The sequence below is a fragment of the Diceros bicornis genome, chromosome 18, assembly GCF_020826845.1.
Source record: "Diceros bicornis minor isolate mBicDic1 chromosome 18, mDicBic1.mat.cur, whole genome shotgun sequence".
Taxonomy (NCBI): domain Eukaryota; kingdom Metazoa; phylum Chordata; class Mammalia; order Perissodactyla; family Rhinocerotidae; genus Diceros; species Diceros bicornis.
In genome coordinates, this window is record NC_080757.1 from 60,480,862 (window position 1) to 60,507,520 (window position 26,659).

The window sequence follows — 26,659 nt, forward strand, 5'->3', positions numbered from 1 at the left end:
TGTGGGGTCTCCAGGCGTCCCCAGCCCACCCACCCACAGAACTTGGCAATGTTGGTGGAGTGTGGGGTGTTGTCATGACAACACGGGGCTTCCGGTGGTGCCAGCTCCCCTTCCCAGAAGGCGCCCAGAGTTGGGTCGCTGGCCGCACCCCAAACTCGGGAGGGAGACCCTGCCACCCTGTGCATCTCTGCACGTGTGGCCTTAGGGGTAGGGGCAGCAGGTCAGCAGGTTGGGCTGGGCCTAGGCCCAGGAGGGATCTGGCCTTGCGGCCCCAGGCCAGGCCTGGACCGCATGACCAAGACAGCCTGGGGCCTCCCCACTGGACACCTGCACTCTCGGCCAGGGACAGCTTCGACCTTGGCATGTCCCTTGCCCTTTCAGTGAGCCCTGGCATTCTTCCATGGCATTTGGGGATCTCAGTGAGGGAATGGGAATACTCCAGATGGCTTTTCTTTCCTGAATGACCCCACAGACAACCCCATCCTGTCTCTGGTGTCCAGCCCTCACCGATGACCAGATCTCTTGCTAGGGACCTTGGTGACCTCCAGGGCTGCTCTCACTACCTGTGACTTTGTCCCTGAGGAGTGTGAGACCTGGTCTTGGAAGGAAGGAAGGGATGTTCTTTCTCACCTATTCCTGAGGAGGTGCAAGCTAGTCTAGGGAAGGCATTTACGCAATGCCATCCTCTTATCTGGCTTTTGGGGTAAATGAAGCTTGCTTAAGAAGCAGAATTTCTGAAATGAAGTCAAATGAATAAGAGCACAAGAAACGAGAACCATGGAAGCTGCACTGGGAACATGAAGCGTCCTCAGACGGTGCTCTGGACATCCCCAACAGTGATGGCTTTGCTTGGTATTGTTTTGTATGTAAAAGCTTCATTGAGATACAATTCACATATCATACAGTTTACCCATTTAAAGTGTACAGTTCAGTCATTTTTAGCATATTCACAGAGTTGTGCAACCATCACCACAATCAATTTTAGAACAATTCCATCATCCCAAAGGAAACCTTGCAGTCATTAGCTGTTGCCCTCATCTCCCCTCCCCCAGCCCTAGCAACCACTAATCTACTTTCCGTCTCTGGATTTGCCTGTTCTGGACATTTCATATCAATGGAATCACACAATGACCTTTTGTGTCTGGCCTCTTTCACTTAGTGTGATGTTTTTGAGGTCCTTCCATATTGTAGCATGTATCAGAACTTCATTCCTTTTTATGGCTGAATAATATTCCATTGTATGGATACACCACATTTTATTTATCTGCTCATCATCTGATGGATGTTGGAGTTATTTCCACTATTTGGCTATTATGAATAATTCTCCTATGAACATTTCTGTACTAGTTTCTGTGTGGACATGTTTTCATTTCCCTTTGGTGTAAACCTAGGAGTGGAATCACAGGGTCATATGGCAACTCTATGTTTAGTCTTTTGAGGAACTGCTAGACTGTTTTCTATAGTGGCTGCACCATTTTATGTTCCTACCAGCAGTGTGTGAGGGCTCCACTTTCTCCACATCCTAGCCAACACTAGCTCTTTTCTGTCTTTTTTATTATAGCCATCCTAGTAGGAGTGAAGTGGTATCTCATTGTGGTTTTGATTTGCATTTCCCTGACTAATGATTTTGAACATCTTTTCATGTGCTTATTGGCCATTTGCATATCTTCTTTCCAGAAAAGTTTATTTAGATCCTTTCTCCATTTTTTAATTAGGTTGTCATTTTATTATTGAGTTGTAAAAGTTCTTTATATATTCTGGATACTAGACTTTAATCAGATATAACATTTTCAGAAATTTTCTCCTGTTCTTTGGGTTGTCTATTCACTTTTTTGATAGTGTCCTTTGAAGAACAAGCATTTTTGATTTTGATGAAATCCTTTTATTTTTTCTTTTGTTGTTTTTGCTTTTGGCATCATATCTAAGAAACCATCACCTAATCCAACATCATGAAGATTTATTTCTATATTTTCCTTTAAGAGTTTTATATTCTTAGCTCTTTGTTCCATTTCAAGTTAATTTTTGTATATGGTGTGAGGTTGGGGGTCCAACTTCATACTTTTGCATGTGGATATCCAATTATCCCAGCAGCATTTGTTGAAAAGACGGTTATTTCCCCCATTGATTCCTTTGCATTTTTGTTGAAAATCAATCGACTATAAATGTGAGAGTTTATCTCCAGACTCTCAATTGTATCCCACTTACCAAATGCGTATCCTTATATCCTTATTGTAGCTTTGTAATAAGTTTTGAAATCAAGAAGTGAAGAAGCCAGATGAGACTTTGATCGGGGCTGCATTGGATCTGTGGGTCAGTTTGGGGAATGCTGCCATCTGAGCAATATTAAGTCTTACGATCCATGAACACGGGTGTTTTCTCACTTATTCAGGTTGTCTTTAATTTCTTTCAACAAAGCTTTGTGGTCTTCAGAGTGTAAATTTTGTACTTCTTTTATTAAACTTATTACTAAGTATTTTATTCTTTTTGATGCTATTGTAACTGGAATTTTTTTCTTAATTTCACATTATTCATTGCTAGTATGTAGAAATACAATTGGTTTTTGTATATTGATCTTGAATCCTGCAACCTTGCTTAACTTGTGTATTAGTTTTAGTAGGTTTTTAGTGGAATCCTTAGGATTTTCTATATACAAAATCAGGTCACGTGCAAATAGAGATAGTTTTATTTTTTTCTCCCAGTGTGGATGCCTTTTGTTTTCATTTTCTTGCCAAGTTGCCCTGGCTAGAATCTCCAGTACAGTGTTGGCTAGAAGTAGATATCTTCACTGTTGATATTTCCATTCCACTCCTACGCCCAAAATATTAAAAACAGGAAGAACAAAGTCCATACAAAGAGCATTTCATGCGAAATTCAGCCCATTTCTTTTTCCTTTCCCTTTCGTCCCTTCCTCCCTTTCTTCTTTCTTGCCTCCTTTTTCTTTTTGGGCAGGACAGGGACAGGGTTGATAGACCAGATCATGCCTGGCCTACCATGTCTTCAGGGGGGATCTTGTCAGTCTTCATGATATTCTTGTGGATTCGATCATGAAACGTGAGCTTGATAATAGTAGGATTGAAGGTTGATTTGCTGTCAGGTGAGTAATTGTTCCCAAAGAGAACTGACTAATGGCTCAGTGTCAGAGGAGCGAGATAGGGCTCTCATTATATGATTCGAAGCTGGGAGGGGAGGCAACAGAGTGAATAAACAACAGAACCCTCAAATAACAACATTCAAAATGGTGGCCACAGTCATGCCAAAGCCAACCAAATGGTGTGTTACAAAGTACATGTAAAGTCCAATAAGGTCAGTATATGGATTCAAAGAAAAAGTTGTTTGGCAGCAATGTATCTGAAAAAGATGTGGTGGCTTTGATTGCCTGTAAACTCGCTGCAGCTAGGATCTCAAACTGGGATGTGGCTGTTAAGTCTGTCAGTGTAGCCTTAGGCTTGATTAATAGAATATCTTCCTAATTGGATGCAACAGTCTTTCACTAGGTTATATTGACAATGCTATCCCTGAGTCAGCATAAAAGTCTAAATTATATTCAGAATATTCTGCTTAAGAAATCAGAAAGTGCCATGGAGAAGGGCAGACTGGTCTGACTTGCCTGCTGTGGTATCCCAGCTTCCCAAGTACTGATTTGCTCATATAATAGCAATACAATAGCATATAATATCCCCAAAACTCTGTTAAAGGAGCGAATGATCAACATTTCTAAAGTGTTCACTGGCTAAACAGGTGAACTGGAGAATCCTTATGCAGAACACGTCATTCCCTGCTGACGTCTGCCGGGTGGAGAGTTGCTGTACATCTTTCTTTGTATATTGGTCCTCCTGATGTGTTTAAAAGTCATGTTTAAAAACAAGTTGTTGGGCCGGCCCCGTGGCTTGGCGGTTAAGTGCACGCGCTCCGCTGCTGGCAGCCTGGGTTCAGATCCTGGGCGTGCACCGATACATCGCTTCTCCGGCCATGCTGAGGCCGCATCCCACGTACAGCAACTAGAAGGATGTGGAGCTATGACATACAACTATCTACTGGGGCTTTGGGGGAAACATAAATAAATAAAATTATGAAAAAAATAAAAACAATTTGTTCTTAAGTACAGTATTGTCTTAGTACTGTATTATCCCCCTTGTAGTCTCACTCCACTTATTTCTTTTTTGTGTGTGTGAGGAAGATCAGCCCTGAGCTAACATCCATTACCAATCCTCCTCTTTTTGCTGAGGAAGCCTGGCCCTGGGCTAACATCCGTGCCCATCTTCCTCTGCTTTATAGGGGACGCTGCCACAGCATGGCCTGACAAGCAGTGCTTCGGTGTGTGCCCGGGATCCGAACCTGCGAACCCCGGGCCGCCGCAGCGGAGCTCATGCACCTAACCACTGCGCCACTGGGCCGGCCCCTCCACTTATTTCTTAGGAAACATTTTTTCATAAATGATATAAAAATACACCCATCGAAGTTTCTCTACATTAGTTCCACATCAGTAGCATTTACCTAAGTTTAGCTGTAGATTTAAAGAAACCATGAGAACACATCTGTCTCTGCAAGGGGAAGTGGGCACTTCCCTATTTCAAGGGCGATGTCCCAGAGGAAATCCCTGCTCTCCCACAGAAAGTCTCCTGGGACCGCCTGTCTGACCCGCTGGGGCACATGTCACATGCCTGTCCACCCACTCCTAAACAGCCTCATGTAGATGAGGCGATCTGTGATTTACCCTGTCGCCTTCCCTGCCCTCGAGGTTCTGACGTTCAGAGAAGGGCGGGGAAGTAGACACTCTAATTCTGGCTCATGCAGCTCACAACTAGCAGGGGCACTTGGACGTGGTAAAGCTCTGGATAATTAGTAAAGCTGAATCCTCAGGCAAAATAGGAATGTTTACAAATCAACTGTTTTGGATTAACTGCGTCATCTCCAGGTTATTCTTTTGTTTTAAAGTAATGTACAGAAGGCTCCGGCTGTCATGGTAGCATAAGCCCGCTTGAGCCCACCTCTGACGCCATTACAACTAAAAACTCAAGTAAAAATAAAAACCTCCCTAAGGTCTCTGCAAAGTGACCCGAAGCAGGTGGACTATGGAGGCGAGGCAAATGCTGGTGTGACCCTTGTGGGGAGGGAGTTCCTCATTTTATTTTCTCTTTCCTCTCATGGCTTTGCCCTGAGCCGGCCTCAGTTGCAGGGCTGCAGAGCAACACAGAGCTAAAGCTCTGACAGAACCTCTTTCTGTCAAGAAGAACTCGGAAAAGAGGAACTGAGGTCCAGAAAGTGCGGGGGCATCCCCGAGAGGAGACGCCTGGAGAAAGGGACCCCGCACACTGTGTATGAACAAGTCCTGGGCTCCGCTCCAGGTTAGACATGCACGGGACAGACCCAAAGCACCATGAAGAGACCGTGAAAACTGAACTTATACTAGAACCACTGGCCACCGAAGGCAAGCAGAACTTGTGGTCTGAGCTAACCAGGTTGATGGACTGCTAAAACAGAAAAATCAACATTCTCCAGAGGATTATAACAGACCCAGAGTCTACAAAACATAACAGTCAAAATGTCAAATTTACAATCCCAAATTGCTTGACATACAAAGAATGTGATCATTTTCCAAGAGAGAAGACAACAGATGCCAACTCTGAGATGATGCAGGTGATGGAATTATCAGACAAAAACTTTAAAGCAATTATTTTAACTATGTCACATAGAGTAAAGTTAAGCACACTTGAAACAAATGGAAAAATAAAATTTCTCAGCTGAGGAGTAGAAACTGTATAAAAGAACACAATGGAAATTTTAGAACTGAAAAATATAATACCGGAAATCTAAAAAATTACTAAACAGGCTCAATAGCAGAAAGGAGATGACTGAGGAAAGACTCAGTGAACTTGAAGGTCAATAACAGAAATGATCCAATCTGAAGAACAGAGAAAGAGAGGAAAGATTGGGGGAGGGGGACCTGAGCCTCAGGGACCTGTGGGAAAATATCAAAAGGTCTAACATGTTATTAAAATTCCAGAGGAGAGGAGAAAGAGATTACAGCATGAAGAAACATCTGAAGAAATAAGGGCTGAAAATTTCCCACATTTGGTGAAAGACATCAATTTACAGATTCAAGAAGCTCAGCAATCCCCAAACAGGATAAATTTTTTAAAAAAACCATGCCTCAACCATGCCTCGACACATCACAATTAAACTGCTGAAAATCAAAGGCAAAGAAAAACTCTTGAGAGCTGCTGCATAAAAGTACAACATACACACCGAGAACAAGTGGAATGAGGACTTCTCAACAGAAACCACAGAGGCTGGAAGATAGTGAAACAGTATCTTTAAATTATGGGAAGAAAAGAACTGTCAACCCAGAGTTCAAGACACTCTTAGATGAAGGGAAACTAAGGGAATTCATTGTGCAGAGCCGCTCTGAAAGAAATACTAGAAGAAAGTACTTAGGCTGCAGGGAAATTATACCAGATGGAAATTTGTATCTTCAGGAATGAAGGAAAAACAATAGAAATGGTAAACATAAAAGATAAATTTTCCTTTTAAGTTTTTAAAAATATATATGACTGTTGAAAGCAAAAGTTATAAAATTGCCAGGTGCTTTTCAACGTATGTAAATGTAACATGACAACTGTAACATAAAGGGGGAGGGAGAAGAGCTTATTTGGGTGTAAGCCTTCTACATTTTAATCAAAATGGTACAACATTAATTCTAAATAAACTGTGGAAGGTTACATATATATATTGAAAATCCCTAGTGTGACCGTTAAAAAAAAAGTACAGAAGGGGCTGGCCCAGTGGCGCAAGCGGTTAAGTGTGCACGCTCCGCTGTGGCAGCCCGGGGTTCGCCGGTTCAGATCCCGGGCGCGCCAACGCACCGCTGGTCAAGCCATGCTGTGGCGGCGTCCCATATAAAGTGGAGGAAGATGGGCATGGATGTTAGCTCAGGGCCGATCTTCCTCACAAAAAAAAAAATACAGAGAGATACAGCCAAAAAGCCAATAGATAAATTAAAGTGGAATACTAAAAAGATTTTCAAATAATCCAAAAGAAGGCAGGAAAGGTGGAAGAGAGGAGAAAAACGGAAAACAATAAAACAGTAGACCTAAATTCAACTATATTAATAATTACATTAAATGGAAATGGTCTAAACACACCAATTAAAGACAGAGATTGTCAAATTAGAATTTTTAAAAAACACCTTACTATAGGCTGTTTGCAAGAAACCCATTTTAAATATAAAGACAGAGGTAGGTAAAAAGATGGGGAAAATATATTATGGGAACATTAATCAAAAGAATGCTGGAGTGGTTATATTAATATCAGGCAATGTATATTTCTTTTTTTTTTTTTAATTTTTATTTATTTATTTTTTTCCCCCAAACCCCAGTAGATAGTTGTATGTCATAGCTGCACATCCTTCTAGTTGCTGTACGTGGGACGTGGCCTCAGCATGGCCGGAGAAGCGGTACATCAGTGCGTGCCCAGATCCGAACTGGGGCCGCCAGCAGCGGAGCGCGCGCACTTAACCACTAGGCCACAGGGCCGGCCCCTGGCAATGTATATTTCAAAACAAAGAATATCACCAGGGATAAAGAGGGACATTATATAATAATAAAAGACAGCATAAGAATCTTAAATGTGTATTTGCCTAACAATAAAACTTAAACATACAGGAAGTGAAAACTGACATAACTAAAGGACAAATAGTCTCTTAGAGATTAGACACTCCTCCTCCAGTAAGTGAGAGACGAACAGAAAGTCATGAAGGATACAAAAGACTGGAACAACGTCATCAATCAGCTTGACCTAACGCACATTTATAGAATATTCCACTCAACGACAGCAGAACACACATTCTATTCAAGTGCACATGGAACGTTTACTGAGATATACCATGTTCTGGGCCATAAAATAAACCTTAACAAATCTAAAAGAATTGAAATCATATGAAGCATGTTCTCTGACCATAATGAAATTACTTTAGAAATCAGTAACAAATATCTGGAAAATCCACAAATATTAAATAATTCATGATTTAAAGAGGAAATCACAAGGGAAATTAGAAAATATTTTGAATTAAATGAAAATGAAGACACAACATGTCTGGATTGTAGCTAAAGTTGTACTTAGAGGGAAATTTATAATATCAAATGCTTATATTAAAAAAGAAAGTCTCAAATCAATGATCTAGACTTTCACCTTAATTATTTAGAAAAAGAGCAAATTAAATCAAAAGTAATCAGAACAAAAGAAATAATAAATAGAAATCAGTGAAAATGAAAACAAAAACATTAAAGAAAAAAATCAATGAAAGCAAAAACTGGTTATTTGAAAAGATCAGTAAATTTGATAAGGCTTGAGCTAGACTGATCAGGAAAAAAAGATATGTACGAATTATAACATCAGGGATGAAAGTGGGAACATCACTATGGACTCTATAAATATTAAAAGGATACTAAGGAAATATTACAATTTTATGCCTATAAATTCATTAATTTAGATGAAATGGGCAAATTCCTTGAAAGACATGAACTACCAAAGCTCAGTCAAGAATACATTGATAAACTGAATAGTCACACATCTATTAAAGAAATTAAATTCTACCAAACATTAAAGAAAGACTTAATACCAATTCTACATAAACTCTTAGAGAAAGTAGACAAGGAGGGAACACTTCTCAACTTGATTTATGAGGCCAACATTACCCTGATACCAAAACCACAGGAGGTCATCACAAGAAAAGAAAACTGAAGACCAATGTCTCTCATGAATATAGACGCAAAATCCTCAAACTAAATATTAGCAAATTGAATCCAGCAATATATAAAAAGAGGTCTTTATCCTGGAATAACCTGTTTATCCTGGGATAAATCAAATGGGGTTTATCCTGGAAATGCAAGGTTGGTTCAACCTTAAGTATCTATCAATATAATTCACCACATCAACAGACTAAAGAAGAAAAACCGTATGATATCTCAATGATGCAGGAAAAACATTTGACAAAATTCAACATCTATTTATGATTAAAAAAAAACTATTAGCAAACTAGAAATAAAAGAGAACTTCTTTAACTTTATAAAAGGCATCTACAGAAACCCTACAGCAGATGGGCCGGCCCCATGGCTTAGCGGTTAAGTGCACACGCTCCACTGCTGGTGGCCCGGGTTCGGATCCCGGGCGTGCACCGACGCACCGCTTCTCCGGCCATGCTGAGGCTGCGTCCCACGTACAGCAACTAGAAGGATGTGCATCTATGACATACGACTATCTACTGGGGCTTTGGGGGAAAAATAAAGAAAAAAAGAAAAAAAGAAAAGAAACCCTACAGCTAACAGCACACTTGATGGTGAAAGACTGAAAGCTTCCCCACAAAATGGACAATAAGGCAGGAGGGCATCTGCTTACCACTCTAGTCAACATCACATTGGAGGTCCTAGTCAGTGTAGTAAGCAAAGAAAGAAAGAAAATAAAAAGAAATACATGCGTTGGGAAGGAAGCAATAAAACTTTCCATTTGTTGGCAGTGTGACTCTGTACATAGAGAATCCCAAAGGAATCCATAAAAAATCTACTAGAACTAATCAGTAAATTTAGTGAGGTCACAGACTGCTAGGTCAATGTACAAAATTCCATACATATTTCTATTTACTAACAATGAACAATTAGAAACTGAAGTTAAAATTTTAAACATGGGAAACAGACTTCCACTCCCAAGCAGGATGGAGTAGTGTGTGGCAGATCAGTGCTCCTAGTAAGAACTTGAAAAGCTAGACAAAATATAAAAATCATCTCTTTAAAGGTATCTGAGCTGCAGAAGCAATAAAAATGAACGGGGTTCAGATTCCACAGCGGGAAGAGATGACAGAAAGATGAGCTGACCATCTGCAGGCAGCACTTGCCAAATGTTTGTTCATGACAGATTTAATGACAAAACTGGAGATTTAAGAGGCGGTTAATCATGACAAGGATGGAGACTTGAGAGCTGATCTCCTCTTCAAGACTTTGACAACTTTGGGAGATGTGTGAGGATGCTAATTAAAGAACTAATGTGAAAATCTCTGGAAAGTGGGCTTGTCTACGGATCTTCAGTGCTGAGGAGACAAAGACCCACAGGGGAGGCTCCAGTGTGCACACCAGGCTCTCTGGTTAATGTCCTGGAGACCCGCCCCTGGAAAGAGAAGCCGACCAGAGATGGACTTACCAAAACCGCAACCCATCCTCCACTCTGTTCAGTCCTGGCTGGGTTAAGGTGGTCAGCCTCCTTACAGAGGAAAAGGTGGAATCTTAGCTGCTGGGACACATCATCTAGAGGAAGAGTTGCCAAACTTTTTCTTAAAGAGCCAGGTAGTAACTGTTTCAGGAGACATGGTCTCTGACTACTGAACTCTGTGGCTGTAGGGCGCCGTCTCCATGGAGATGCTATGTAAACAAATGGGCATGGCTGTGCTGCAATAAACTTTATTTACAAAAACAGGCAGCTGGCCCTCAGGCTGCAGTTTGCTGACCCCCCAGTCCGGCACTTCCACCATCTTTAATACATGACACCAGCATTCAATCAGAGGGCTAGATGACTGCAACCCAAGAGGAAAAACCCAGCGATGGCAACAGACCCACAGGTGCTCCAGGCATTGGGGGAGGCAGAAAAGAACTCTGAAAGATCTATGACCAGAATGTTGTTTTTTTTTTTAATAGAGGAAACAATGAAGAAAGTAGATTAAAAGATGGAGAATTTCAACGAGAATTGGAATCTATATAAACAAACATTTTAGAATCTCTGCATACCTCAAGCTTCCCCACCCAGACGGGTCTGAGCTCCTCATTTCATCCTGGGCAAGAACCAGGTATTTCACCTACTAAACGAAGCTGCTCTTGTAACCATAAGTGACCAGAGGACATTTACTACTCAAGAGTGATGGAGCCCTTGGACCTGTATGGGGGCGTGGAGGGCCCCGTTGGGGCTGAGCCTGTCCTACACGGTCACGAGGCCCCTTTCCTGCCCCCTCTTCTGTGTGCCTGCTGGGCGGGGGGGCATTTTCTGAGCAGCCTGGCGTGTGGAGATCAAAGACACAGGGCCGTGCGGGTGTCCAAAGTCTCTTGCACAGCCCTAGGGAAGGCACTTCTGACCTCTGCCCCTGGGGGAGGGGTCAGCAAGGCAAAAGCTCAGTGTCACCCGGACCCTTCTGCCCAGCTGAAGGCTGTGGTGGCTGGGGCTCAGCGAGGGATTCGTGTGCAGTGTGACATTGCAGGGATTGAGGGGCCACCATGCAAGGAGCCAGTCTCCGTCCTTGGAGCAGTAGGACGCCACTGCGGTGCTGCATGGGCAGTGGGGTCAGATCTGCACTTGAGAACCTCACTGGGCTGCAGTGTAGGGACCAGTTTGGACCGGCTGGAGGTACTCGGGGATCTGGTGAGGGACCATTGCCCAGGTCTAGGGTGGAGGGGGCAGGTGATGGGCGCGTAAGAAGTCGATTGAGAGAGGGTTGGGAGCACAAAGCTAACAAGACTTGGGGACCAGCTGACTTGGTGGGGGGGGGGCAGGTGAAGGAAGAGAAAACAAACTCCTCCCAGGGCCCCAGCCTATTCAAGTGGAGATATGGCGGGGGCATGTGAGCTGAGACGATCCCAGGCGGGGCCTAGCTGGGGGAGTACCAGGTATGTGGTTGGAGGTGGAACTTAGGGAGGAGGTCTGGGCAGGAGACACAAATTTGGGAGCCATCTGAGTATAAATGGGGGAACTGGTCTGCACTGTAAGCCAAGGGTGAGCGAGGTGCAGATCTGCAGGAGAGGCCCCTGTGCCCAGGCCCACGCTCTGTGGTGGCAGGGGAGGCCAGCCTCTAGATCACCGCTTGGGGTCTCCATCAGCCGCACCTGCCCTCCTTGGGCAGATTCTTTCCTGAGGCCTCAGTTTCTTCATCTGGAAACAAAAGTCACAACTGAGTCGACCCAGGAAGCTGTGGAGAGGTGCCCGGTACAGCACCTGGTGAAAATCAACTGTTGGTATCAGTTCTTGCTGCTCTGGGCTCTCAGGTGCCTCAGTCTGGAAACGAGTTTCTTGTGCTTGTTTTGAGAAATGAATTTGATTCCATACTGGCAGCCCTTCATGGGTGTAGGTGGTCAGAAACCTTCAGGCATCAGCTCCCTTTGACAAACAGCCTTAGGAGGACTGGGGCTTATGGAGAGGAGAAAAGGCCTCTAGGGGTTTCCAGAGTTTAAAAACATCCACCGGAATACGATGTGTGCCTTCCCGCAGGTGCACACACACATCCCTAAGTGTGATCTTGGAGACTCTGTACCATGCAGGGTCAGAGGGCGGACGAGAGAGAGGGGGTCCAGGGGTCAGTAGCTGGCACCGTGGGTGTCAGATCCCCCTTCAGGTGATGGAGTTCCCCGGTATAGGGGGTTTGGCGAATCAGCCTGCCAGAGGAGCAGGGGCTGGGCCTCGGATGGGCGGGGCCAGGGAGGCGGGTAGAGCTGTGGTGTGGCGGCGGGGTTGGGGGGCGGGGGCACGGTGGATGGGCAGAGCTGGCCTCGACAGCAGAAACTCCAGGTCAGGGTGGCAATCCCAGCACTGGGCCACTGTTTGATGAACCAGGTGGCCCTCGGGCCAGGCCTGGCTCAGGTGGCCCCTGCTGGTGTTCTCAGGTAGCTCTCCAGGCCTCCTGGAAACCCAGTAATTTACCTGATCTCCTTTCAACAAAGCCCATTTCTGCTGAAGTCTCTGAGACCTGATGGCCAGGACTGATAGGTGCAGCTGCCCGATGCCCCGGGAAGGGGAGAGGCCTCGAGAGTAGGTGAGGCTCTGGCTCACCCCGCCAAGCCTTGTGGCCTTGGGAAAGCCCCTCCCAACTCTGGGTCCTGCCCGACCTGTCCTGTGGGCTGGTGGTCAGATGCCTCGGGCAGGTTGCTGAGCCTGGCTCCCTGGCTCCTGGCCACCACCTGGCAACACAGTCCTCCTGCCAGGGCTGCAGGTGGTCTGGGCTCCCACCCAAAGCGTTTGCAGGCAGCAGGTCAGGATTTCCATTCACTCCATGTGTCCGAGGGCATGTACCCTATTTCTTCACCAAGAGTACCAGAGAAGGGCCTTCTTACAGACATCTTAGATGCCCGGTCAGCTGAGGAACCCTCAGTTCACACATGCCACCCTCTTCAGACCACAGGGCTTCGTCTTAAAGGTATGCAAGTATTGCTCAACTCAGAGATATAGTTGCGGTGGTCCCCACTGCTTCCAGAACCCTGCCTGGGCTGGAAGATGCAGCTGAACTGGTTCCAGGGAGTCCCTTGTATAGCTAGAGGAGCTGAGTTTTGGTCAAAAGCCTCCGAGAGGAGGCCAAATGCTGGTTGGTTGGCCTCCATGGCATCTGCCAGGCTCACTTCCCTGATGGAGTTCTGAAATGAAGGTACTGAAATTCTAGAGAAGTCTTGTTCCTTTAAAAAAGATGCCATATGCATGAAAAGATGCTCAATATCATTAGTCATTAGGGAAATGTAAATCAAAACCACAATGACATACCACTTTACACCTACTAGGATGGCTAGAATTGAAAAAAAAGAGAAAAGAAAAGAAAAGAAGTGTTGTTGGGCCGGCCCCGTGGCTTAGCGGTTAAGTGCGCGCACTCCGCTGCTGGCGGCCCGGGTTCGGATCCCAGGCGCACACCGAGGCACCGCCTCTCTGGCCATGTTGAGGCCGCGTCCCACATACAGCAACTAGAAGGATGTGCAACCATGATATACAACTATCTACTGGGGCTTTGGGGGAAAAATAAATAAATAAAAATTAAAAAAAAAAAAGAAAAGAAGTGTTGTTGAGGACGTGGAGAAATTAGAACTCTTGTGCATTGCTGGTGGGAATGTAAAATGATGCAGTCGCTAGGAAAAACAGCTTGGTGGTTCCTCAAAAAGCTAAACATAAAATTACTATATGACCCAGCAATTCCACGCCTAGAGATATACACACCCAAAGAAACTGAAAACAGGTGTTCAATCAAAAACTTGTACACGAATGTTCATAGCAGCACTATTCACATTCACTGAAAGGTGGAAACAACGAAATATCACTGATGGTGGATAAACACAACGTGGTCCATCCATGCAATGGAGGATTGTTCAGCCATGAAAAAGAATGAAGCATTGACACAAGCTACAACATGAATGAACCTTGAAAACATCATGTTCAGTGAAAGAAGCCAGACACAAAGGTCACATATGTATGATTCCATTTATATGAAATGTCCAGGCAAATCCAAAGAGACAGAAAGCAGACTCATGCTTGCCAGGGGCTGGGGGATGGAGGAGGGGGAACTGACTGCTAATGAGTACGGGGTTTCCTTCTGGAGTGATGAAAATGTTTTAGTACCAGACAGGTGGTGGTTGCACTACACTGTGAATGCACTAAATGCCACTGAAGTGGACTGACTTGTATGCTTTAAAATGGTTAATTTTATGTTATGTGAATTTTATCTCTATTTTTAAAAAAGATATCATAGGACCCTTTGGAAATACCTATCACAGTGAGCAGTTTTCCTTGTGGAGCCGAAGTTGCCAGGGGAGATCACACATTCCTCCACATGTCCCCTCTGCAGGTTCCAGGCACCGTCTGCACTGTGCTGAGTGGCAGCTCTCTCTCACACGAATTATCTTTTATTCCTCACTGGGCCCTGGAAGGAGGGTTTTATTCTTCCCCTTCTGATGACAAGGTGACAGGCTGAGAAGGTCTGTGGCTTTGTCCAGGTCTCACACGTCATAGAAGAGTTCTAGTGCACAGACCCAGTGCCCTTGCAGGCACCTGCCCACTACCCAGGTTCAGGGGCTGACCCGCCCCCTGGCACCACTCCCTCCACTCCACCCCAGCTGTCCTCTGCATGGTCCCTACAGGGCGCCTCTGTGCCCTGGGCCACCACTCTCTGCGCCTGCCACGCGTCCACGTCACCTTTCTGGGCTGTCCACCAGGTGGCAGCGAAGGCTCCCCGATATGGAGTCTCTGCCCACCCACCCACGCTGGCACCCCATGCCAACTGCAGACAAGGGGGCAGAGATGCTGGGCTCACTTCTCCTGAATGGCAAAGCTTATTATAAACCCAAATGCCTCTGTGACTTCATGAGGCCAAGCTCCCAACACCTGGGAGCATGAGGGCAGGTGCCTGTCCAGCAAAACCAACCGCAGGGCTATCCGCCTACAATTGACACTCCAGATCAGACCTGACCTGACAGAAGCTGTTGCACATCACCAGCTCAACTTCGCCAGGAAGCTGCATGGAAAGCCCAATGTGGCTTTCCAATAAGTAGCCTGTGTTCCGGCTGGGAAGAGTCTTGGCTTTTACTTTCCTAATGCAGAATCAGGGTCACTGGGGTTTTCCCAGTGGGAACGCTACGAGCCAAAGAATGAAGGAAAATTACAAATTAATCCAACATCACCAGCCCCAGGGGCTCTGAAAATCACTGAGGCCTGAGGCTACACAAAGGATTCTGTTGGCTCCTGTGGCTGCAGAGAAAATCCCAAAATGTGGGTAAGAATTAACAGCAGATTCCAGGGGCTGGGCTGCCAGATCTCCACAGGGGCCTCATTGCTGCTGGCAGCAGAGCAACAGTCTGCAAAGGTTGCGTGGAGCCTATGTCTGGTTGGACTAGGGGTTAAATGTCACCCAGATCTGTTTAAATTGTTTTCCCCCATGGAAGGAGTATTGTTTTCATTTGGACAACCAGGAAACAGCTAAAGTTTTCCATGAGCCTCTACAAAGGTGTCTGTTTCTTTCAACTTTTGAGGAAAAAAACGCCTGATGGGGCAAATGATAGTCTCAAGCTTCACACTAAAATAATTTTTCTTGAAATCGTCTTACCTTCTGACCAGACCTGCCAGTAAGGCAACTCCGAAACACTCCACACTTCTTTAGAAACGAAAAGCCCTGGCCGCGTTTTCAATTCTATTCGGACAACTGCCTGGCTTTCCCCAGAAACGGAACCCCCACCCCGGGTCCCTGCAGCTCCGGCATCAATTCCAGCCCAGTCTCTTGGCTGGACCACTGCGGGGCCTCCTGATGGGACCTGCCCAGCTGTCTGCAGCCAGCTCCCCACCCCATCCCCTGCCAGAGGGCGGCTCTGCGGCTTCTCGGTCTGGTTCCACTGTAGACCGGACTTTGGGCATTGCAGATGTCCACCAGAGCCCCAGCCCCTCTGCTTCTCAGGCTTTCTGACCACTTTCTCCACGAGCTTGTAGTCAGACAAATACACTCCATCTCCCGCAGGTGTCCACCCAGCACCCCTCCCCCGGCCTCTGGAGCCCAGCCTGGCCCCTTGGCTGGTTTTTCCTTCTCCCTATCCAGTTTCATCACAGTCCTTCTAGGATATTCTGGTGCGAGCCACAGAAGGGGATGAGGGTAGTTATGTGCTACTCAAAGAGAACAGGACTTCACATCTCTCGAGTGCCCATCACCCCTTGGGCTGGGTCTGTGGGTCCCCCAATGTCCGACGTAGTGCAAATGAACATTTGGATGATTGGCTGGTATTTTCCTGTTAGAGCAGTCTAGTGGCATGTCAACACAGCCAGAACATGGAGAGCTCCTCTGGACGTCCTTGATTCCCAAGTACATGGGAAGATGTGGGAGACCTCGATGCCAGGAAGAACAGAGATGGGAGAGAAGCCAGCACACCACAGGCCATCTGGTGCTGATTCACCAGGTGGGAACTGCCGATCTCATCCCTGTCCCACCTCCAGGGGGACACACCTGGTCCGGGAGAGGCCCTGCTGCATTAGGACCCACCCTAGACAAGGGATGACTGGGAAGGTGGCCACAGACACTTCCTCTCATGTGCAAAAACTGGCACCATGGGGATGTGCTCCCTTCCCCTCACCTGAGACCTGCACGCCACTTCTTGTGTCTTTGGGAACCAAGGACGTCCAGAGGGGTTCCCCCTGTCCTGGCTGTGTTGACACGACACTAGACTGCTCTAATGGGAAACATCAGCTGATCATCCCAACGTTCATTTGTACAACATTGGACAGCGGGGGACTCTTTGTCCCACTGGCAAGCTGACCCCTAGACCCAGCCTGAGTCAGCCTGAAAGTTCCCCCTTTGTGAACTATGGGATCTTAAGTGGGGTTTTAGGATCTGCAGCAAGAAGAAAAAGTTAGATCTCAGGGCTGAAGACAACATTTTCAAATCTGGCTTTAAATAAACATGGAATGAAAAAAAGAGAAAGAGTGGAGCCTCCAGCAGCTAAAATTAGAAGCAGCCACCCTGGGCAGGGAAGCCATCTGCGTGCCAGTGAGGCAGCCTGGAGCGTCTGGAGTCTCACTCACAGCATTAAGAAGCTGCTGACTGCAGGTATGGCTCTGCCTTCTCCTGTTTGGAGGGACCCGCGAGAACACAGCCAGGGCTTGTTCTCCAGGGTGTCCTCTGATTTCAGATTCCAAAGAACAGATTTCCTGCTCTCCACTCCAAAAATACCTTTCCAATCACTTTCAAGGCAGTTTAAGTCATTTAAGAGGCTGGGTGATAAGAAAACAAAGACAGCATTTCAGGGGTAAATGAAGAGTGATGGTGTTGGGTGTGAAGCCAGTTCTCTTTCCCGGGGAAGCTGAGTGACCACCGAGCCCTAGGGGTGGGCCAGGCCGGGCACACAGCACTGACCGTTCCACTTGGCCCTCGGTGCCAGTTGCTGATCTCTCAGCCTCCTCACCTAAAAAACAGTCTTGTTAGGACAGAGGAGGCTTGCACAAGTGCTGACTCTGGGCTTCCTTCACTTCCAGGCTTCATGCTCACCAGCTCACTGAAGAATCCTGTCACAGGCAAGGTTTGCCTGTAAGACGGCAAGTGTGCCCAAGGTGGGGTGGGTGAGTGGGTGGCCTTCCTCTGCTGCCCGGGTTCTTTGCCTGCCTTCAGAGGCCCCCTCCCAAACTTCGCCTTGGCCCCTGAGCTTGGGCCGCAGACTAGCTTGCCCCACACTCCCTCCCCAGCCCCCCCTGCCCAGCTCTAGACCAAGCAGCCAGCTTGGCGCTGGTGTCCTTCCTCCAACCCAGCCCTCCTGGCCTCACCTGGGTGGGTGCAGGAGGCCCAGGTACAGGAGGCTCTGCCGGAGGCCACATCACCTGCCCAAGTTATTTAAATCTGCATTGTCAGTTAATGCATTCTAATAAGCAAGTGGGTGACCGAGTTGGCAGACGCAAGATGACACTGAAATGTAATAAGTGGGGGAGGAACACCCAAGTGAAACTCTGAGACATTCTCGCCCCTGTGCTCATCCCCACGCTGCCTCCCACGGGCGCCTGGAGTCACGCCGATGCCGGTATTATGTAAGGGGGCCGGTTGCAGGGGAACCTCTCCCCGCCCAGCCTGGGCCTGCACCTCTCGTGCCCTCCACCCTCCCCTCCACCCTCCGAGGAAGCCCCATTGGGCCCCGCCCAGCCTGGCCCCGAGCAAGTGGGGAACTTTCCAGGCTGCCTTGCAGATAGAGTTGAAGCTAGACCACAGCAACAAAGGGCCGGGAAGGGTCCGTGGGAGGCCACGCCCGTACTCCCTTATCTGCCTCTGTGGGAGACAGCCTCAGAGAGCCCCTCCAGATAGAAGCCCTTCTTCCCGGGCAGGTGGGGCTCAGACCTGCCTCACAGGCAGGCTCCATGCGCTCCCTCCGAGGACTGAGAAGATAGCGTCACAGATCCCTGCAGGCACAGAGTGGAATCTGTCCTGACTGTGGCCAACATTTTGGTTATAGAGAAGGCAGCCTTTGAACGGTGCTCAGGTCAAGGGTGAGCAAGTTTGGGGGGAAAGGGCAAATCTAAGCAAAAGTCTGGGGAGAAGGGAGGATGAGAGGCCACATGTCGGGTGACAGGAGAGCAGGGCATCTGCAGGGCCCATGGCCCTCACAGCCTGGGCTCCTTCGGCTTTGGGCTCTGGGCTCCGTCGTGGGCAGTGTGGCTGCAGCTGCAGACTGGGGGTCCCACACGCCAGCCTCCTGCACGGAAGCCACGTTGCAGCGTTGGCAGAGCTGGCCCAGGGTGCCCTTTGTGGGGACAGGGCAACTGCTCCACCCACTGACCCCACAGGGACCAAGTTCTGGGGTGAGGCGCAGGCACTCTCCTCAGAACTGCAGGCTGCCCAGAGGCTTGTGCCAAGCTCGCTAGTGCTCCGCTTTTAATAAACTTCTAATTTTAGGACAGTTTGAGGTTTACATAATTATTGCAAAGATACCCCACACCCACTTTCCCGTTGTTAACATCTTACATTAGTGTGGTGCATTTGTTACAATTAACGAACCAATATTAATACATTAATTAAAATCTATACTTTATTCATTTTCCTCAGTTTTTGCCTAAAGTCCTTCTGTTCCCAGATCCCATCCTGGATCCCACCTGATGTTTAGTTGTCCTGTCTCCTCAGGCTCCTCTGGGCTGTGACGGTCTCTCAGACTTTTGTGGTCCCGGATGACCGTGACAGCTTTGCAGAGTGCTCATCCGGGACTTTGTAGACTGTCCCTCTGCTGGGATTTGTCTGATGTTTCTCTTATGATTAGACTGGGCTTGTGGGTTTGGGGGAGGAAGAGCACAGAGGTGAAGTGTCCTTCCCGTCACATCAAGGCCACGTATGATCACTGTGACTCACATTGTTGATGTGACCGGCTCACCTGGTTGAGGTGCGCTTGCCAGTGTCTCCCAGGTAAAGTCACTTTCTCCCCTTCCATCTTGTGCTCTCTGGAAGGAAGTCACCATGCACAGCCCACACTGAAGGGCTGTGGAATCTTCTCAAGGCACTCCACTTTTTAAAAGAGCAGCATCTCACGTGCCTTTCTACGCACCATTTGAGTGTGTCCTAGAAATGTCCCATCTGGTCACTAATGACAATGACCTTAAACATATTGAGGGCCCGCCACATGCCAGGCACGGTTCTTGGAGCTTGGCCTGCCCTGCTTACGCCCGACTCCTCCTGCCGATGCTCTGCGGCAGGCGCCATGCCCACCTCCACTTCCAGGCAGGGCTCGGGAGGCCGTGAAACCTGCCCAGGCCCCACGGCGGCTGCTGCTGGTGTCTGAGTGCTGGCTCCTCCACCACTCCCTCCACGCACACTCAGGCCTCACTCTGAGGCAGGAAACACAGCTCTGCCCTTTACACTGGACAAGCTGAAGTGCTGAGGCCGCTGAGGTGGCCCTCCTGCTGGCGGGAGGCAGGACTCCCGGGGCTCGGCAGCCTCTGCACCTTCTTCCTGATGATGCTGATGGTCATGAAGAATGTGGGCCTGGCCAGGAACCAGGAAACAGCACTATAGACACAATTTGGACACTTCTGCCCCGTGACCCCGGCCCAGGCCAGTGGCCCAGAGCTCCCAGCGTGGAGGGCAGAAGCAGCAAAGGCCGGGAGAGTGCGGAGAATGAGGCCGGCTCCGGATGCGCCTCCCATCTCTCCTGCTCTGGAACTTTCTGGTTACAGATTTACGAGTGCTTTAATCCAGGAAGGAGAAAAGGAAGAGGAGTTCTGATTGGGTGGACCCTCCCCTGGGAGAGACAGGGAGGCTGCCAAGAGGCGAGGGGAGGGGAGGGAGACAGCTCCCTTGACAGGCCGAAATTTCCCTGTGATCTGAGACAAATCGCCACTCCCTTAGGCCAAGCTCCCCGGAAACCAGGTTAGGCTGGTCAGAGAGAGAGATGGAAGTGAAAACCCTTCAAAGTTTTGCTGGGCAGTCACCTCAGAAAGGGCTCCTTCTGTTTAGCAAAAATTCACAAATCCTTGTGCCTGCCTTGCCAGGAGAACAGCTTGCTTGAAAAGCAAAGGCTGTCATCCTGTAATTAAATCTGAGAACCCCCCCCCCACATGACGTTAAGATGAAGCCACTTACATAACGTGACTAAAAATAAGCTGATGAAGAAGTGTACTTTCATTCTTGCTGCTCCCAGTCCTTTTCTCCCGGGTGGCCCCGAGCCGGGCTCAGCTGGCCCGGGGTCAGTGTCACAGCTCAGTGTGGTCAGATTATTGCCTCCGACCCAGGCTTAGCACCCTGCATGTGCAAGGGCCTGCCGCAGGGGACCCTCTGGTTGCCAGCAGGGGTGCTGAAGATTGCCATGGCTACATGGCTCCCTGGTTGCAGGGACCTTGAGGGGAGGGGCAATCAGAAGTGGCAGGGAGAGCCGCCTCCTCAGTAACCCAGGAGCTGCTCGGTTACAGAAACCTGCTCCCCACCCGCCCCAAGCGCAGGAAGAACACCCTGGTCTGGGGCACAGACAGTCGGCTGGGGGTGCTGGTGGCTGCCCGTCTCAGCTGGTGCTGGCCTTCCTGCTTGTCCTTTGCGGAGGAAGAGGGAAGAGCAAAGCTTCTCCATCGTGACAATGGCTTCCTCTTGCTGGTCTTGGAGGGGGTGGGCCAGACCCCAAGTCTAGGCAACGATTTCCCAGCTGCACTGAATGCCAACCTTCAGGCAAGTCGCTGGAGCCCACAACCTCCCGAGACACTCTGAGTTGAGAGCAGAAGAAACAAGATGGGATTTCTCAAGGGCTCTGAACGCCTCCAAGATAAAAAGGTGCCAAGACAAGCACACCCTCCTGCCTCCTGGAGCTGGCGCTGGGCTGACTTCTCAATGCTGGGCCCACTGCCGGCCCTGTCCACTGCTTAGGCCCTAGATCCCTACCCCTGGTACTCATGGCCACCCCAGACACCGCTGCCATTTGAAGGGGCTTACATGTAAGTAAGAAAGGCCTCAGAGAACACTGGTGGTCTCCTGGCCTGGGGCTCAGACCTCCTCCTTGTGGCTGAAGGGGTGGGCACGCCCGGGCTGGAGCTCTCTCAAGAGGCTAGTGACTCAGGGAAGCTGAGCTTTCTTGTCTCAGTTCTTCATGCCTAGGTACCACTACCTCACCCACATCCCACTCCTTGCCTACCGCCAGCCCCAGTGCATTTTCTCGGTGCTTCGGGGCATGATGCTCCTTCATTTTCACTTGCAGCAAGTGTTCTGTGCATGTTTTTCTGACTGATGACTTCCCTCCCAGCTGTTCACCACCTGCCCAGCTGCCAGGTGGAAAGAGCAGGCCTGGGACAACGCTGCTGAGCTATTAGCCCACCTGTAAGGGAGGCCAGCTTGAGTGGGTTCCCTATTTCAGCCACTACCAAATGTGAGCATTCCACTGGGCAGCAGGAGGGTGGTCACAAGCAGGACTTTCTAGAGGGTGGAGTGAGGCTCAGGACCATGGACACTTCTCTGGAGAGGCCCCTCTCCTCCCTCTACTGTTTCATGGCTGATGGGAGCCGATGGCCCAGAAGAACTCTCCCCAGGCTGATGCCCTTCCTAGAGTGATGAAACCCATCTGTGCCTGCCAGCCTTCAGCTCTCCTTCTTCTGATCCTGGCCACTCCAACTCCCTTTGGGTGAGCAGCGGCTCTTCCTCTCCATCATCCAGCTCCAAGGCAGCCTGTGATCCCGTTCAGGTCAATGGACGTCACCAGCTGGGGGAAAGGGAAAGATGTGGAGGAAGCCAGTCCTGAATTCAGTTATGTGAGCCAATAAATGCCCTTGTTGTTAGAGCCCGTTTGAGCCAGCTTTCTGTCCCTTGCAACCAGAAGAATCCCAGAAACTACGTACACAGGGATCTACCTTAAAACATTGCAAGCAACAAAAAAAAGGAGGAAGCCAGGGACAGCAGCCAGAACGAAATTAAACCAAAAAAGATCTGTCTGTGGAGGAAGGCTCCAGGTTAGGAGGGGAAGCAAAGGCTTCCTGAATATCGCTTTCCTTTCCTTCGCATCCATATGAAGCACAACCAGGTCCACTCAGGTCACAGACTGCAACCTGGGCACCTGTCTTATTCCCTTGCTTTCGGCCGGGGGTCCACCAGCATCTGTGGGTCTGTGTCTCCCTGGGCGCCTGCAGTTGAAGGGATAAATGAGCGACTGTCCACTGATGGGATGCTAATGCAAAGTGTCAGTGTAATTCAAGGGAAACACTCAGATCTGGTGTTTCACAATGTAAAACAAAAAACTGCTCTATATTAGTCTAATTTATGTAAATATTTCTCCAAGGGAATTGCACTGGGAACCCTGTGTGCCAGCCTGGTCAGCTTCCTCGGCAGAACCTCCCAAGAAGCGCCTCTTGATGCCATCTACAAGGTTCCCCTCCCCAGCTTTTCCCACCCCACAGGGTCCTCCCATCCCTCCCCTCCCCCAGGGTCCTAACTCCCCAAGGAAACTCTTCCCCCCCGACGAGGATCTTCCAGCACCACGAGGTCCTCTCCTTCCTGGAGGGTCCCCGCTCACTCCTCCCCACAAGATCCTCTCCCCACCCGCCATCCGCCCCTCTCCAGAATCCTCCCCCCAAATCCTCCCTCCCCCACTAGAGTTCTCTTCCGGACCCTCCTCCTCCCAGAGTCCTCCCCTCTCCAGAATCCTAGCCCCATTTCCTCCCCCCAAGGGTCCACCCCTCTCCAGGGTCCTTCCTCCAGGTCCTCCCCCCTCCATCCCTCTCTGGGGTCCCCCTCGCCCGGGGCCCTCCCGCCCACCCTCCTCTCTCGCCAGAAGGGCAGGCCGGGGAATCGCCGCCCACCTCCCGGACTTACCTCCGAAGGTGCCGGCTCCGGGCAGACCTGGGGAGCGCGCCAGCCTCTCCCATCCTTCACCAGGCTCGCGCAGCCGGCGCCCAGGGACCAGCCCACTGCCCCGCGCGAGCCTGTGACCCCGGCTTCTTCGGCGGAGCGGCACCCAGGGCCCGGCCGCCCCGACTCGCCACTTGCGAAGCGCCGCCCGCACGCGACTCGGCCGCGCCCCCTCCCCCTACCTTCTGCTCCCTTCTCCCCGAGCCGTCCGCCCCCGCCTCCCCGCCCCCAACCCGGCTGTCGCCGGGGCCCCCAAGGCTGTTCCCAGGGCCCAAGCCCGCGCTGCGCCACCGCCTCCTCCCCTGCGATCGACAGCGCCGCCGGCCAATCGCTGCCCGGGTGCTGGCCCACAGGTCCCGCTCCCTGTCCCCGCCCTCTTCCCCATCTCCTGAACCCGCCAATGGGAAGGGCGGTGCGGGGGCGGGGCCTGCCGGTTGCGTAGCAGCGCCGGGCTGGTCGGGGGCGGGCGGACGGGGGCGGTGAATCGGCCGCGGCGGGGGAGGGCGCGCGGGGGGGCGTGGCTTGTGGGGCGGGGCCTGAGCGGCTATAAATACAGCGGCCGGCCGACCTCCGCGGTTTTGGTTGGGGTTCGCGTACTGCTTCGTTTGCTTGCGGGTGTCTCCGCCGCCGTCGCGCGCGCCCCCGCTGCCCGCGTCCCCGCTCTGGTCCGTGGTGCCGCCGGACCAGCACCATGTCGCTGTCGCGCTCGGAGGAAATGCACCGGCTCACAGAAAATGTCTACAAGGTGAGCTCCCCGCCGCCGCGCGCTCGGGCCCGACCGCGGCGGCCCCGGGGCCCTCGGGGGTCTTTTCAACGCGGCCGGTCACCGGTGGGCGCGGGTGCCCCCGCCCCGACAGCCCCGCGCCGCCCCGGCGCTCCCCTCCGCGCCCCTCTCCGGAGTCCTGGGACTCGAGTGGAGCAGGGGAGCGCCGGGGCGGCGCGAGGCTGCGGCGTCCGGGGGCTGCCGGGGTCCGAGGCCGCCGCCGCCCGTCGCCCTGCGCTCCGGTCGGCGTGGTGGCCCTGTGGTGGCCCCTTTAACCGCTGTTATGCAAGCCTTGGGCACTTTTTTCTCAACAGGCGTGCCTTTCACAACTCCTTCGCCGGCATTAGTGGACGTGGTCTAGTGGGGAGGTCGCGCGCGGGCAGGTTGGATGGGTGGCCAGATAATCCGTCGTCTTATGTAACCGCGGAGGGAGAAGACTAATCGTGTAGGCGGCTGGCGCGCCTGCCTTTGCTTCTGATGTGTGTTGAGAGTCGAATTCGTATCGTTCTCTGTGGAATGCCAGTGTCACATCCGAGGACCGCGGGCCCCGGGGAAGCCCCCACCGCAGCCCCCTCGTCGGTCATTTCTGCTCGTTGTATGCACGTTAACGGGCTCTTGGGTTTCTGTTTCTTCAGCATCCATTTTTTCAGTTTAAACCCCCCACCCCCAACAAAACAGAGCCAGGCTCCCCGTGGCTCAAGGCCCGCTGTGGTTCCAGGCGGCATTTTCTCACGAGGGAGATTCGTGCCCTGGGCAGTCCACGGCAGGTCTCTTACAAAGCTGTGCTTTATTTCGAAATTGTGTCTGAAGGTTAAGTAGGCTGGGAGATTTGGGTAGTTGGTGTTTACATGACGGCTGCTGGTTCATGGTCGCTAAATGGGATTGCCAGGCACTGGCAGAGCAACAGTTTCTGATTGTATTAAACAACTATGGCTGTGCCTTCTTGGTGGCCTGTGAAACCCTCTTAGCTGGCTCCGGCTCTGGAAAACCAGGGGGAGGCTTCTGGGGTGGCCCCCTTTGGTTTCAGCTGGAGTCAGGAGGCAGAGTGTACTCTAATACACCTTTAATAAAGGTTTTAGAGTTGCAGCGAGGTCATCTGGAAGAATCCCGAAGCCAGGTACAGATTGACTAAGTCAGTTCTGAAGCCACGTTAGAGCTGCCAGTAAACAGCAGTCGGAGACTGAAGAGGAATCAGCGCTAAAAGGAACAGCCTTTAGGGGTTTTCTTGTTTGGTATCACATGGAATCTGTGGCATACGTTTGTAGTCGTGTTGCTCTGCAAATGCTGTCAGAGGAGGGAGGTTTATTAAATTGTTAGTCATGAGTTCCGTTAGATTTGCTCATTATTGCAGGGGGTGGAAGAGAACTGCCCATCAGAATATTTTTTTTATATTTTCCCTGCTTCTGCCTAAAACCATTAAACAGGAACTTCCATGATGAGAATTGTGAGGGATACGTGGCGTGGCTTTGCTCTGGGGAGTCCCGCGGTTCTCCTTAGTAAAAGTCTTGTAATCTGGATGGTCAGGCGTGCGGTTCCCGCTCAGCGGCTTCCAGATGGGGCTGCTGTTTGTCTGGAGGTCTGAAGTGAAATCTGTCGGTAGGATAGCGGCAGGAAACTATTAGGATCTGAGTGTTTGGGGACTTTTAGCCCATCTGGAAGCAGCCTGGAAGGTTTGGGGCACACATTTATCAGGCAGGTCGTCTGTGTTCCGAGGGTCACTTGATTAATGAGCTCTTATGGGAAGGTGTGGCAGTGAGACCTAGGACTGTGGGGCTGACATGTCAGGCTTTGGTGTCTCGGGGCTGTGCCCCCTGCACAGGCTCTTGGCCTCATGGCAGGCCTGCACTGCACGGTGGCAGGTTGGTTTGTAGGTGGTGCTTTTCCTGCAGCTCTGCGGACCGACTGCCGAGTCTTCAAGTGCTGGCGTGGTTACCTTTTTGTCTGGTCCCTGGGGAGCCTGTGTTCCCCGGCAGAGCCAGTACAGATTGGGCAGCTTTGGCATGCTGGCCAGGCAGAAACCAGCCCACATCAAGGCACAGTCAGGACACAGTCAGAGTCACCCGTGTGCAGACCCAGGCCGATCCGGCTGGTCCTCCATCCTGTCCAGGGTTGGCACTGCCTCTGTGCCTGTGGTGGGGGGGGGACAACTTGCAGAAGAGTGGCTGGGTCGTGGCCCTGCTTGGGGTCACCCTGCGCTGCAGCTCAGCTGTTTGCTTTGGCCCCGGTGTCGCCTCAGCTGTGGTTCTGAGTGGTGTTTGCTTGGCAAAGAAAGGACGGTAGGGACGCTCGTCCTTGGCCTTGCTGATTAAAAGTATGAAAATAAAATGTACAGTTTTGATTTTCTCTCTGGA

At 50.2% G+C, this 26,659-nt stretch overlaps 1 protein-coding gene and 1 long non-coding RNA gene across 10 annotated transcripts in view; one reads left to right on the forward strand and one right to left on the reverse strand.

Moving 5' to 3' along the window:
- Nucleotides 1-19,243: 19,243 nt before the first annotated feature.
- LOC131417839 (uncharacterized) lies at nucleotides 19,244-23,688 on the reverse strand. The gene is made up of 2 exons (XR_009222763.1): nucleotides 23,510-23,688; nucleotides 19,244-22,403 (listed from the first exon to the last, which is right to left on the reverse strand). It is a non-coding gene; the product is annotated as an uncharacterized LOC131417839 (long non-coding RNA).
- Nucleotides 23,689-24,152: 464 nt separating this feature from the next.
- Nucleotides 24,153-26,659, forward strand: part of BAIAP2 (BAR/IMD domain containing adaptor protein 2) — a 77,671-nt gene continuing 75,164 nt past the window's right edge. For 5 of the 9 annotated variants that reach the window (XM_058561837.1, XM_058561832.1, XM_058561836.1 and 2 more), the window contains exon 1: nucleotides 24,153-24,290. In XM_058561837.1, the coding sequence (XP_058417820.1) occupies nucleotides 24,237-24,290 (54 nt within the window). In that variant the 5' untranslated portion in view covers nucleotides 24,153-24,236. The remainder of the gene's footprint in view (nucleotides 24,291-26,659) is intronic. The other 4 variants (XR_009222764.1, XM_058561840.1, XM_058561833.1 and 1 more) reach the window with 1 other exon arrangement.